This window comes from Rhyacophila brunnea, unplaced genomic scaffold, assembly GCF_057557595.1.
Source record: "Rhyacophila brunnea isolate RB1 unplaced genomic scaffold, BYU_Rbru_1.0 scaffold_8, whole genome shotgun sequence".
In the NCBI taxonomy this organism is placed as follows: domain Eukaryota; kingdom Metazoa; phylum Arthropoda; class Insecta; order Trichoptera; family Rhyacophilidae; genus Rhyacophila; species Rhyacophila brunnea.
Window position 1 is genome coordinate 30,070,791 of NW_028233350.1, and position 15,712 is coordinate 30,086,502.

General features: G+C 33.4%; 2 protein-coding genes and 1 pseudogene across 2 annotated transcripts in view; 2 read left to right on the top strand and 1 right to left on the bottom strand.

The window, feature by feature from the left end:
- The first annotated feature begins 319 nt into the window (after positions 1–319).
- The window catches only part of LOC147064124 (carboxypeptidase Q-like), a 60,720-nt gene continuing 45,327 nt past the window's right edge, over positions 320–15,712 (top strand). Inside the window, exon 1 of the mRNA XM_085959041.1 lies at positions 320–402. The gene's annotated coding sequence lies outside the window, so the exon portion shown is untranslated. The remainder of the gene's footprint in view (positions 403–15,712) is intronic.
- On the top strand, positions 5,851–10,494 carry LOC147064125 (carboxypeptidase Q pseudogene; annotated as a pseudogene).
- On the bottom strand, positions 15,342–15,656 carry LOC147064126 (uncharacterized). Its single transcript, XM_085958660.1, has one exon. It carries the CDS (start codon positions 15,654–15,656, stop codon positions 15,342–15,344), a length of 315 nt encoding a protein of 104 aa, XP_085814786.1.

Here is a 15,712-nt window from a genome sequence, read left to right on the forward strand (position 1 = left end):
TGTTGAGTACTAATCCGTTTATCAGCGCGCTAAAAAATAAAAAAGAAAAAAGCTGACAAGATAACGCACCATATTCACTTTTTTAAAACGTTATTCACTAACTAAAATTTAAAGAAATTTAGTTTAAATAACAGCTAAATATTATATGGTTAGATTATATAATGGTATCTACCTAGCCTTGTTGTGTTGAGTTAAATATCAATCGTGCCAACATAGTTACTAACTGCAAAAGAGTTGCAGAGGGGACATGAATAATAATATGACAATATTTTATTTTTACTTCACCGTAGTTTGTGACAACCACTCTACGTAGGTAGTTATCAGAGTGCCTTTTTAGTGTTAAATAAATCAAATAAAGTGCTTTGCGAAAATTATTTGAATTAAGAACGCATACAATATACAGTAGGTGTTAAGATTTAAGGGGAGTTATATTATACTAGTGTGGATTTACAGGAGTCATCTAGCGTCGAAATTCAAAGATAAAGTTGAATATTTTTTGATAATTTAAGTATATTTTAAATTAAGGTGATGTCTTAACCTACTAGAGGTACTTAGCGGAAAAATACGAAGCTGCAATTTGATACATTTTTTTGATAATTTACAATTTCAACTGTATGATATAAATAAAAAGGATTTCAAGTTATACACATTTATATTTTTATAAAAATCGATGGTTTTTGTAAAAGATATAAAAAATAATAAAACTATGAATTAGTCAAAAATCTATAAGTCAAAACATAGAAAATTTAAAAAACTAAATTTTAATAATAAATATGACGATAAAATTATGTAATAATAAGATGGAGTCTTGCAACAAATTAACATTTTATTACATTTTTTTACAATTGTTTAAGTTTATCTTTGACTTAAAATAAAAAATATTTTTCTTTAAATGTTTTCAGATAGGTACATATTTTGAAATTGTAAATTATCAAAAAAAATGTCTCAAATTGTAAGCTTCGTATTTTTCCGCTAGGTGCCTATGGTAGGTAAAGACATCGCCTTAATGCATACGTATGTATTTTAAAACATTAAAAACAAAAATATATATAGTTTATTTCGTACCTACGTTCATATTTAGCTCTATAATTTATTTGTAAGGTTACTACATGGCCCCCACTAGGGGGGGGCAAGACATGGCTCTAGCTTGGGGACCTGGGCATAGGGGGGGGCGTGGCAGGTCGACCAGTTAAGTGAGATTAACACACACCCCAATTTACTTGAAAAATATAATTTTGTGTGTAAAGTGGATTTATTTAAAAACACCAAAAATCCCTAGAAAATACACGGCATACCCTTTGTTCTACACGGAACCCGGAGTTCCGCGGAATACCTACTACTGCAGAACATTATCACACGGCCCTTCACTTTAATGATATGTTAGAGGGGCCGCTTCAGGATGTGGGGGGCATGGGTTACTAGTACTGATTTCTGAATATTTCTTTAATTTTGAGATAATCTGGATTTTTTTACCCTATCTGGCATATTTTTGTGACAACTACTTTGGAGCACTGGTCTTTTTTACTAATAACATTTTTAAATTACTAATAAGTGCAATATTACATAATAAAATTAGTGAATTATATTTATCTGTAGTAAGATGGCAAATACATGATAATGTCCGTTTTTTTGTCAAATCGAGTTATGTACCTTCAGACTCGTCTCAGTGAGATCTACAAGATATCAAAGTATGATAATATGTCTATGTTTTATAGGATATCCATTGTTTGAATTTCTTTCGAAGATTTAAATTGCTCCCCTGAACAATTATTTAGAAAACAAAAATATCGTGTTTTGCCATCTTACTACAGGGATATAATTAATAATAATATACATGTACCTACCAGACATAATAATTCTAGGTGTAAAACGTGATAATGATAATAATTACACCGTATTATGCAATTCCTGTTATCTTTTAATGTATAATTTATTATTATAGTCAGAAAAAATATTACATGATATCATATAATGCAATTCATGTTGTTCTTTTAATGTATAGTAGGTAGATGCGTAATATTTACAAAAGGTAGCTGCATTTCCATTGGCGGAATTTGAAATACCCTAGTTAACGTAGTTGCTAACATTAATCCGCATGATTCATAGACGGATCGGTAATTATAGAATTCAAATTAAAATTCAAATAAAAATACAGGGTAATGTGAGTAAATAATACAATAAGTAATAAATTAAGAAATAAAAGTACATCGAAGCACATAGAGTGAACTAGGTTGATACACCCTATCTTATAAACTTATAAAACAACGTCTACCTAAATTCACCCTCACGTATATAGAATATAATAATATCAATATCGAAGCGACTTGATTAGACATAGTTATTGCCCTCCCAATTGAAGAAGATCACTTACTCGGACAGTGAAAAATGTGAATTCGAATCGCACTCAGTTCAACTATTTTTCTAAGATGGGTAGGTTTTTGATGTTTTTTTATTATTATTTATCTTCATAATAAGAATATATACATTTTAAATCATCCGTACATTCAATATTGAAAAAAACTACATTAAGCTTAGTTTATTTTAAATTATAGTTTATTATTTTCGTTATCAAAATATTATACCTACAGCATTAACCGATTAGTCCACGAATGAAATCACAATGTTCCAATCGGAAACCGTTATTTAAAAATATCAATAATATTAAAGCGATGCATAGACTGTGGCAAAATGTCCGCTTCTAAATCCATGGGATCGAATCCTGCATCTGAGAAATTCACATATCGTTTTTTCAATATGTGTGCTTAAATTCAGGGCATGTAGGTATATAGTGTACTGATTCCCAATGTTTTTATTAGTGGGACTCTTTGAGCCATGTCTTGCTGCTACAAAAATTTGCCTTCCAAATAATAATATTTACGTATAAACGTGTAACGATATATATCCAAGCTATATTTTGAAAATGGTTTAGTATTTAAAAATATGTCGCATGAAACCTTGTTCTTCTATTATAAAATGGTTTGAAGTTTAACTCTTTTAGCAAGCTTTTACGAATTCTCAAGGTACTCCTGGTTAGGGATTGCAATACCGGTATTTCAAAACCGGTATTGCAGTATTTTTCGATACCGAAATACCGGTTTTAAAAACCAGACAATACCGATTCATTCGGTAAGTGGAAAGATATGTAAAAAGACTGTATTATTTTTGTCTGGTTACGTCGATAGTTTGTATTATCAGCCCTAGTGGCGAATACTTCATGATTGAATAATAATTATACTCTATAATGGACTTGTCTGTGCGTAATTTTTTTACGTTTATCTACTAAATAGTAGCTTATAAAATAATGAAAAAACATAATTTTGTGGCAACAATGAGCAACATTGTATTGTACTTATTATGGGATAAAAGTAAAGAAATTGCAAATTATCAGTAGGACACAAGATACAATATACAAGTCGAAGAACAACTTTATAATATAAAGTTATTGAAAGATCATTCGAAGAAGAAAGTACCAATAGTTCAACTACTAGGTATTTGTAAACATCGGTATCTCTGTCGTATCTTACGTTCACATAGTTTTAAAGGTTTAAATAATTAAATATAGGTACCCTTTAAGATAATTTTCCAATAAAATATTAATAGTTTAAAGAATTTTTTATTTTTTTCATATTAGGTACATTTCACGAATACCGGTATTGCAATTCCTACTCCTGATAAAGCGGAGGTGAGCAATTTGTTAATAATTATTTTTTATCTGCACACGATTATTTAAATTTATTTCACGTCTACTATGGCATTAAAATTTGATATAATACGCATTTTGTTTAATTTATAATTTTATGGCTTAATACGTCCAATGGCTAGCGTTTCTACCCAGCTTCGCTTAGGAGTTTTCCTTGCCACGTGTGTACTTTTAATGTTACCTACACGTCATTACTTTATAAATAAAACAAAATAATGAACGTATTCTTAGTTCTCTTGTTCAGGATATCAAGACTTTATAGGTTATGTTCGTGTGTTTGCTTTTTTAGATTATATTCTTTTTCCCAAAGATAATCTTTCAACCTATGGCGAAGACAGATATTTTTTGGCGAAGAAAAGGCAACTCAAGATTTGAAGCCGCTTGAAACTATAAACAAATCGCTTGGAGTCAATGAGATTATGGAAACAAGTACATTCTTGATAAACACCACCAGGTAAGGGTTCTTTCCTTATGATAATGACAATAAAATGAATTTCCCGACTCGTTTTCTTCTGGGTATGCTATCAATGCAATCCCTGTCTACCCGAAGAGTGATTGTTCTTTTAAAGCATTTCTTTTTACTTCTTCGTGGGTTCATTTACAATCCGCATATACTGGCAAATATTAATTTTCATGTTCCCACCAATATCACTCGCAGCTCCACGGTCTTCAAGATACCTCGTCGCAGGACAGATGTTATGTTTCATGATGCTGTGTATCGTGCAATTAGCTTATTTGATGGCACCATAAAGGTTGATTTGTTTTTTATTAATTATATAATGTTTGTAGACGTTTTAAATAGGATAAATTTATAATTGTATATATTATCATATTTCTTTAATATTTACACATGCTGTCTTTTCCACTTTCTTGTCATATTAGTTGTTATTTGTAATTAAGATATTTTTATATATTTGTATGTATTATGTATTATGGCGCATTGGCCAAAAGCTGTAATGCCGTAATACTCTTTTTTTTATAAATAAATAAATAAAAATAAAAAATAAGTAAGTTTCCGTTAATCGGCCTGCTCTAAATTCATGTTGTAAATGACTCACCTTTTGGAGAAATCAGGCTATGCATGATTATTTCAATAATTTATGTCGGTACAGAAATAACAGATACCTACCAGCGTGTAATTCTCCACTGATGACTATAGGTAGGGTCAGGTTTACACTTCAAGGAGCTCTGGGACAAAAAGTATAGCCGTTTCAAAAAAAAACTTTTTTTAAAGATGGTGCTACACTTTTCTTTATGGATTTTTAGATTTATTTAAGGCTACGGGTTTCCTGGGCTACAACACTTTTTATCATATGTTAAATCCGGACCTGTGTATAGGTACTACTTTTATAAATTATAGTAGGTAACATTAAATTTGACATAATATTACTTATTTTATTACAACGTTTTTCTTAGCTCGTATTCTTATTTGTCCAGTGGTTGTTTATCCGGTACAAATCTTGCAATCGATTTTTTACTAACTTCCCGACTAGCTAGAGATTTCAAACTTTTAGAATATATCAGAACACGATTCCAATGCATTTTTTAATACTTTTAGCCATATCTAAGTAGAATTGAATTCATTTTCAGTTACTTCTGTTTTGTATGAAAAGTTATTTCGACACCATTGTTGGTTACTAGGGCTCTGGGGTCCTATCAACTAAATTAATAATATATACGTGCGTTACTATGGAAATCAATATGACATGTCAAGTACAAATTTTTTTGATCGTTTAAGCTAGTCAAGTCAAGTTTATATGGTTCAACAGAAAATTTAAAAACGTTGTATATAAAAATCTTATCTTATCTTATAATTATTTATCAATCATTTCGTCTCTATTTATCAATGCATTTTTATATTATTATTTTATCCTCGTTGATACGTCCCGTGGTTCACTGGTTGGACACCCCTGTGATATTCAATCATTCTATTGCCTAGTACTTTGTTCTATGGCTATCCATGATTTCGTAAAATGCAATAAAAATATGTTATAGAAATAATCAAATTGTGATAACCATATTTTATGGGTATAGTATTATAAAAAGAATATTAGAGTGAAAACAGGCGGAACTATTTTCGAGTTTAGACTCGCTTGTATATCGCAATTTAATTTATAAATAATTTTAAACGGCGCATGCACATTTTTGAAATGTTATTAAGTGTAAATCTTACAGTGCTGTACACTGTATTTGTGTCAATAAACTATATATTTGCTGATATACAAACGATCGACAGTAATATTATTAATAATGAGACAGAGGGATGTCACTTGCCGCAGAATGTCATCGATGACATCGCCAGTTACGCCAACGTGACAAACAGAATAATCGATTACTTCACTAAAGGACCGCTAAAAAGAAAAACATGGAACAAGTAAGTAAAACAATTAAATTGAATCATTTCTCATGCTCATGTTAAATTAACTTAAGCGTGATATTTTAAATAAAATCACTACATACGAGTACATTGCTATATAATAAATTTATTCATGATATAAACTGTATATTCGCCTATTCTGCTTAATAAAATAATCATAGTATTTTTCTTTTGTTCTGTTATATTTTCTTTTCCATGTACGATCCTAAGATGATCATATGGACCCTAGCTAGAGCATAGAGGTTCATATTAACAGAATTTTGTTTTTATGAGAAATTGATGTTAACCACTTGTAACGCAATGTGTAATATGTGAATTTGCCGAACTCAGGTTTCGAACCTGGGACCCACAACATTATAAGTCGACGCATAAGCCTCTCGGCCAATTTATATAAATTTATAAACGACTAAATCAATATTGATAAAATTTAGACTAGGTTGTAGAATTAAGATAACAATAATTATTCAAAAGTCATTTAAAAGTCCCGAATTTACAAGATAATATGTGGTTAAATAGTAGTGGTAGAATGGTGAAGTGGGTGCAAGTAGAGTTGGGTATTTCCCGAGAAAATCTCAATCTCGAGATTCGGGATTTCCCGAAATGATGAAATTTTGAATTCTCGAGATTCGGGATTTTCGGAAAAGAATTCTCGAGATATCGGGAAATTAAAAAAAAACCAGTAAAAATCCTAAAATCAGTGTAAAAACAGACAAATTTTGAGACACAAAATTCCCTGATGTTCCAAAAATTGCGCTCATTTTGAGTCGACGTTGGCTTAATTGTGTTAAATGCCCCGATCAGTCTTTGAACGTTTTGTGTTTTCTGTCTACTTTTTTCATATAGAAAATCGTTTTTTCAATGATATTTGATAATAAAGAAATCCAGAATCCCGAGAAAAGATTCTCGAGATCCGGGATTTCCCGAAATGTTAAAAATTTCAATTCTCGAGATTCGGGATGGAAAATCTCGAAAAAATCTCGAGAATTCCCGTGGGGAAATTCCCGAAACCCAACTCTAGGTGCGAGTAGAGGAGGCGCGCTTATATCAGTATATTTTTTCATTCCGTAACATTTCACTGGCTATCCTTGTTTTAAAAAATATGTTACCATTTTCTTACGTTAATTTTACTAAGTGGAGGTTATATTATTGTCAGACTCCTTTACGAAGATCGTTTTTGGCAATAATTCTTTCAAAAAATTGAGTGTCAATAAAAAAAATTATATTTATCCGTTTCTCTATAAAATATTCAGCAAAATTTAGATTAAAAATAACAAATAAATCAAGTTGCAATAAAAGTGCAATCAATGAAAATTGAACGAGAAAATAACGCGTTAAATATAAAATAAGTACATATTTATCGGAATGCGCATTAACCAGTCGCGCAGGCCTCATTCTACCAAAGACACGCTTTTAACATAATGCAAAATTATTTTGAATCTGACATTATGTACCCCCGATCACATCAATATACGATAGAAAACATACTCTTGCATATACTGGAGAACATAATGTAATCGTTGGTAGGTAGGTAGACCAAACATAAACTTAGTTTTCGTTCAATTTTTATGGTGATTATGCTTTAGCCATATAATCCATCAGCTGGCTTTAAAATGTGTTTTAGAAATATATTTTGTACACTACGGAGATGGTGTATGTAATATGTACCTGCTCTAGTTTTCACACATAGAAGCAAACTCAACTATTGATCAATTGTATAAGTATAAAATAAAGTTCTTTCAGAACTTCGGGTGATCCAACTTTATTGTTATTTTTCAGCTTGGCAGACTTTGTGGACAAATTTGGAAGTCGCCTGACTGGTTCTCAAATATTGGAAGACTCAATCGACTACATGGTTGCGATGACAAAATCCAACGGATTAGATGTACACACCGAAGATGTTGAGGTAACATTATAGAAACAATTATAAATAATATGCTAAAAATCTTCATGGCTTCCATAGTCATATTCCTTCTAGGTTCTAGGCACTATGATCTCTAACTTGAGAGTTCCATCTTTTGGAGAATATTGGCTAGTATATTATATCCCTACGAACTAAAAAAATTCAATGAGTGTCAGGAAAGCTGTCAGGAGTTCCGCTAGAATTAGAAAAAAAGGTTTAACATGACATATTTTTTTTACAATTATGTGTTTTGAAAGTTAATCTTGGTTAGATATCTCTTCTAAATATTACTTTACAATATCTTGTGCACATGTCTGATGTATATTATATGTCTAGCTAGTTACAAAATGGTCATAATAACAGTTGAATATTAAAAAAAAAGATGTCAAGCTATAATATGTACATACTTTCAATTAGTATCGATAATATTTTAATAATAAAAATATTAAATACACTCAAACAATAATAATAATATCTATGAGTTTTGAAAGAATTTGATCAAACAACATTTTAATAATAAATAATAACAAGATAAAAATAACTTTTTATATACAACGTTTTTAAATTTTCTGTTGAATCATACAAACTGGACTAGACTAGCTTAAACGATCAAAAAAAAATTGTACTTGATAGAAATAATACTGAAATGTCATATTAATTTCCATGGTAATGCACGTATATATTAATATTAATAATTTAGTTGCTAAAACCTACTTAGCAACCAATAATTGTTTTACTTTTTACGGATTTCTTCCAAAATAACTTTTCATACAAAACAAAATTAACTGACAATGAAATCAATTCTACTTAAATATGGCTAAAAGTAGTTAAAAATGCATTGGCATTGTGTGCTGATATATTCTAAAAGTTTCAAATGTCTAGCTAGTCGGGAAGTTAGTTAAAAATCGATTGCAAGATTCGTACCCGACAAACAACCACCGGACAAATAAGAATGCGAGCTAAGAAAAACGTTGTAATAAAATAAACTAATATTACTCAGATTTTTAACGATCGGATTTTTTAAATTGCAAGTTTATTTATACTAGCTACTACACTTACGATTTAGTACTAGTAGGTATCTATTCATCAGTATTTTTGCCATATTTTTTTAACCCTGGTAGCTACGGATAGAGAATTCCTTGTAGGTATTAATTTCACCTCAAAATCCAGTAAAGAACTAAAGCAAAAGTAGTGTAGATTGGTGGTGGAGAATAATAAATACATCTTTGTCGATTTTCGTTTCAGGTTCCTCACTGGGTCAGAGGAGAAGAAGCGGCAACTATGATCAAACCAAGAGCGAAAGATCTTCCTCTTCTTGGACTCGGATACAGCGTGCCAACTCCTCCTGGAGGAATAACAGCAGAAGTGATCGTAGTACAGTCATTTGATGAACTTAAACTTCTTTCACCCAGCAAAGTCCAAGGGAAAATAGTTGTCTATGCGCAAACATTTAAAAGCTATGAAGAAACCGTAAAATACAGGAGGAAAGGAGCTTCTAAAGCGTCTAAACTTGGAGCCGTTGCAGCTCTTGTGAAATCCATAACTCCGTTTTCTTTACGGACACCGCACACTGGGATGCAGACATATTCTGCTAACGTCACCCAAATACCAGTCGCTGCCATTACTGCTGAAGATGCCGATATGCTTTTGCGAATTCAACAGAGAGGTCAAAAAATCGAAGTCAAACTAATAATGTCAGCGATGATCGAGAAGAAAATTTCAAGGAATACTATCGCAGATTTCAAAGGTTCTTCAATGGCCGAGAAAATTGTCATTGTTTCTGGTCATATTGATAGTTGGGATGTAGGTGATGGAGCCATGGATGACGGTGGAGGCATTTTTATATCATACATGGCACCGGTTGTCCTAAAAGAACTGAGTCTCCGGCCAAAGAGAACACTGCGTGCTATCTTTTGGACTGCTGAAGAACTAGGACTTCTCGGATCAGAAGCTTATACCAAAGTTCATAAAGAAGATGATGACAATCTGAATTTCGTTATGGAATCAGACGCTGGAACATTTGCTCCTCTTGGATTAACATATGCAGGAAGTAAACAAGGAGAATGTATGATGAGAGAAATATTGAAGTTGTTCTCTGCGATTAACGCAACTCAACTGGAAATAGGAAATCCTGAACCAGACATTGGCTTCTGGACTAGAAAGGGAATTCCCGGAGGTGGACTCTTGAACGACAATGGAAAGTATTTCTGGTATCACCACTCAGAAGCTGACACTATGAACGTTATCGATCCTGATGTACTTGACCTTGATGCTGCGTTTTGGACTGCATTCTCCTATATTGTTGCCGATATGGCATACGATATTCCACGATAAAATATTTAATGCATTCATTTATTTGGAACCTCATAATATTAATTATCTTTTGGACTGCGGAAGAACTAGGATTCATCGGTTTAAACGCTTACACCCAAGCCCATGAAGCAGATGATGACAATCAAAATTTTGTTATGGAATCAGACGATGGCACATTCACTCCTCTTGGGTTAACATAATATATAGGAAATAAACAAAGAATTATAAATTCATATTTTTACTTACTGTTGTGCTAGTACATAATATGTATTAACTTTTATATTCAATAAAATTGTGACAATTGTTAATTTGAATATATTTTATTTAAATTACTCGTTACCGCAGTTCTAACTTTTTCGTAAATTAAATATCGATTGTTTTATTTTATCGTATTGTTCATATTAGGTATTGTTAAAGTCTTTAATAAATTTAATACCGTTGAGTAGAAAGCTGATATGTGCCAAAAATCAAAAGTGTGGGAAATTAAGAGAAACGTTTTATTTGTTAAAAACATTTATTCATTTTTTTCAGTTAACTTATAATGCAGCTCCGATATTACGCTTCATATGTTACAATACTTAAAAAAAATAATGAAAATTGAAATTTAAAATGGTGTACAACACGAGACACTGTCATTTGTTGATCGATCATAAAATGTTTTCTATACGTCTGGAGCCTTAGCCCTTTTGCAATTTAACGCATGAGTGTAGGTACTTGACAATCATTCCACGTAAAATATGTTTTTTTGTATTTTTGGTACTTTGCACCTTTCTACTCAACGGTATTCAATTGTGGAGAGACGAAATCTATCCGATAACTTATAAATACTACAAATATCAAAAAAAAAGATTTTTTGCCTTTATAGTTTGTAATATGGTGATAATATATTGATAAAAATGCAACGTAAATCGAATGTATTCTTAATGTATAATTTTAAGGGGTCCTACTACATTCCTACCATTCCTACATAACTGCGATTTTATTTATACCAATAAATCTTATACATGATTATATTCCGATAATGTATAAAAATTATATATATATACATAGATATCTCTTCTCGGTCTAAGTTGATCTTACGCGAAGGTACGCCAGGTGTTTGTTGATCATTTTCAATTTGTTGATTTACCCTGATTTGTTGGTCCATTGCCAAAGATGACATACAAAATTGATCCATTTGGAGCAACAAACGTATCGATCTATTAATAGAAGCCACGCCCATTTTCCCCTCCCATATACATTTTACTCTTATAGCTTCTGTTGATCCAATTTGTATGAACCAATCAGATCAGTTCGGCATTGGTTTGAATACATGTGACGCATTTGTTTACTCCTAAAATATTCGTTCAAGGACATTTTGTAATGATTTTCACTCTAATGAAATCAATACAACCGCGCAACTAATAAATAGATATTTGCGATTGAAATTTTCAAGAGAATCTTTGCTGAGATTTATTCTATCAGGGGTCATCCATATATGATGTCACGCTCTAATTGATTATAATGTGATGATTTCTGACGAATGGGGCGGGGGAGGACATAATAAAAACAGGTTGGTAAAGGTTGTAACGATAGGCGGGAGGGGGTGCTAAAATAGCTAAAATAATGTGACGTCGTATATGGACGGCCCCTTAAAAGTTTACTTGATAATTTTGTTAAAATAATTGTAGTACTTACATAATTAATAGGGTATACAAATGTGAGTTGAAACCAGAAGCGAAGGATGGAGGTAGGCTGTTAAAATCCGCCATAATTAGTGCACACATTTTTTTTAACTAATAATTTTTCTAAATATAAATAGGTTTAACTGATGTGAGTTGACACCAGTAGCAAAAGGTGGATGTAGGCTGTTAAAATCCGCCATAAATAGTGTACACCGGTAGCGATGGGTCGAAGTAGACTGTTAAAATCCACCATAAAGAGTGCACACTAAATTTTGTTAAATTACTTGTTCTAAATATAAATAGGGTAGACTGATATGGGTTGACACCAGAAGCGAAGGGTGGAGGTAGGCTGTTAAAATCTACCATTAATAGTCCACATTACATTCTGTTAGCCCATTCGCTGCGTCCTACGCAACTGGTGCGTTGCCCAGCATGTGGCATCAGATATAATTAGAATGTTATTTAAATCTGGTAATTAAATATTAATTGAAAAGTCCACAGCGAATAATTCTCCGCTGCCGCAACTAATTTGGTTTCAATCGTTTCCAATCCAAAACATTACGAATATGTGGAGGATTTATCAGTACAACACCCATTCACGTAGTACAAGCGGAAGTCAGTGTTCCTCCAATAAATGTCAGGAGATGGGAACTGGCTACAAAGACAAGGAAGTGGAAATCTATAATGGATAACTCCTATACGAACTCATTGAATCAATACATACTATGAGAAACAAAAACTCCCACTACCGGTAGAAATCCGTCAAGCTACAGAAAGTAGAAACGTTTTAAAAACAAAATGCCTAGGTATGTATTCGCTGAGTAAGCCAGCTGTACCTACGACCTCAGCTCTGTTATAGAATTGGATGTCAAAGGAATAGACAAACCAAAACGGAGCAAGGCATCCGCTAAATCAAAAGAGTTCGTCGAAAAAACGCTGATAGAAAGGTACGTAAGATGGATCCACCTCGATACAGATTGGTCCGAAAACGAGAATAGTGCAAAAGCAGCTCTAGTGATACCAGAAGTAGATATAAACAACAGCGGGAAGCTAAGCCCAGCAATACCGATAATGACTGCGGAGCTGATCGCGATAAACGAGGCAATAAAATATGCAGTAATCGATGGTTTCTCTGGGCAATCCGCTGTCATATTAACAGACTCCAAAAGCGCTTTACAACACCTTACCGCAGTTTCTCGCTCACATAACTGTAAAAGCATGACATACCACATCCTTGACCAGATTGAGGCCATAAAGAAAATGTCTTAAAGCATGTAGATAGATTTTCTCCACAGGGCATCACTAGAAAAGTGGAAATAGATTAAACCCATTCTACCATCGCCACGACAGTTGCCCTGGGTGTAGAGTCTCCTTTGAAGAGAAATGAGCTTAAGTTGATACTTTTTAAGTACAGGACACATAATGGGTAAAAGATTTGATGTCCTTATGGGAAAAAGCGATTCGCAGCTCTGCGAATATGAATGTGATGTTTTAGAGGACATTATACATGTAGTAGTACAGTGCCCGAAATATGAACTTCACAGAGTACAACTGTAAATTTTGGATATCTGTGAGAATGTCGACGAATTGAAAGGTACCCTGGCGAAGGGTAGGGCGGAAGAGCTTTGCAGTATTGTAAAGTTCTTTAACAGAATTCGAGTGAGGGCCTGACCGGCGGATCCTCTTCTTGATGAAAAGAGGCGTGTACGACAGCGAGGCGAAGTCAAAGCCTCGGTAAAATCATAATAAAAAAATATGAAGATAATGTTGGTTAGTTTTTAAAATTCAATTAAACCCTACCTAATCCAAACCATAGTATTTGGTAGTCAAAAAATATTTGCTTATCCATAAAACATATAAAATGAGATAATTAAACCATACATCATTTTAGATACTTACCTATTTTATAGATAGAAGAATATTTTTTATCGATTATGGTTTGATTTAGCCATGGTTTAATGAATTGAACTTGATTAAAATGAACTAACCAACACCAACTGCTCCTAATATATATTCTGAATTCAACGAAAACAAACAAGTATGACTGAAAAAGTGTTCAATATTTTTGTCGGATCGCCCATACGCCATACTTAGCACAGAGGCCGTAACTGGCGTATTTAGATATTTTCATGTTTTTATGTATTTAGATTCTGCAGAGTTTTTATATACGATCGGTGAATAAATCCAAGCCGTAACTGCTATAGTTACAGGAAATATCAAGGAATTAAATAGCCGTATTTGTTAATGGAGAATTTACACGACCGTTTGTGGAGTTTCATGCATGCTGTAGCATCACTCTATATACTGTTCAATAAGTTTATGTAGCGTCTGGAAATTTCTTGGTTGCTGAGGTCCTCTATAATAGAAGATTTTTATATTGAATCAAATGCCTTTTCATAATCAATGAAACCAAGGTATAGTGGCAGTCTGTGTTCTTGATACCATTCTATAACTTCTTTGACGACTCGGATGTGGTCCATCGTGCTATGGCCTCTTCTGAACCCAGCTTGCTCTCTCGGTTGATTCTCATCTAGAGCAGTTTCTAGGCGATTGGAGAGTATTTTTGTAAAGACTGTAAGAATTGGCAATAAGCTGGTTGACCGATAATTTTTCAGGTTTTCCTGATTTCTCTTTTTATTGAGGATGATGATCGAGGCACTGTTTTACGCCTCTGGGACATTTTCTTCGCGCAGGCAGGTTGTGAACAGCCGTGCTAGCATTCGTTCATGGTCTGTCCGGCTCTCTTGAGAATGTTGATCGTAAGCCCATCTTCTCTTGAAGCTTTTCCATTTTTCATGCCTCTTATTGCATGCTCTACCTCGTAGGTAGTGACTTCAAGAAGACAGTTTTCATCATCATTGTTCCTCAGATGGTTTGAACTAGTCGCATTTTTTCTATTTTCGTCATTATAGAGCGAACTGTAGAATTCCACCACTATAAACTATCCTAGTTTCGCAAAACAGTAGTGCCGTCCTCCGCTTTTATTGCTGTGATTTGCCTTCTCCCTATCCCTAACCGTTGTTTGTTTTTGTTCAGACTTCTCCCTGCTTCCACAGTAGCCCGTATCAGCGTCATATTAAATCTACAGAGGTCTTTACGTATGTTTTTACGGAGAGTTTTGCATTTTGGGATTGTTTGATACTTGAATATGACTCTTTGTTACCCTTCGCTGTTTCATTAGATTTGACGTATTGGTTGAAAGCTTGTTTGTGGGTGCGGGCTCTGATGCGACTTTTTCTGGTTATTTTGCAGATTTTATTTTATGCGCGTTATGCTTTCTGCATTCGAGAGGGTGATAGGATCATTTTCAGCCTGGAAAGATGAAAGTCTATTTGTCAGTTCAGTCTGAAATTCGGCTTCAGCAGTTAGGATCTTTCGAGATCAGTGTTAAATCTTATCTTGCATCCTCACCATGCGATGGTCACTGCCTGTACTGAATCTGTTGAGTACAGTGCAGTCTTGAAAAATATCCTTTTTGTTGGTGAGAATGTAATCAATTTCACTGGTTCCTCCTGCTGGGCTCCTCCACGTCCATTTGCGAGGAGGCTTCTTTTTAAAGAAGGAGTTCATGACATGCAGGTTATTTCTCTCGGCAAACTCGACCAGAATGTCACCCCTTGTATCCCTCTGGCCGTATCCAAAGCGCCCAACAGCTATATCGTCGCGATGGTAGGAGCTGATCCGCGCATTAAAATCACCCATTATCCTTACCTCATTACCTTATGCCACACCTCTAGTGCATTCACTTGTAGTTTCTT

What these genes read in the sequence shown, in the direction of transcription:
- LOC147064126 (XM_085958660.1), bottom strand. Translation starts at nt 15,656, where the DNA reads ATGGGTGATTTTAATGCGCGGATCAGCTCCTACCATCGCGACGATATA.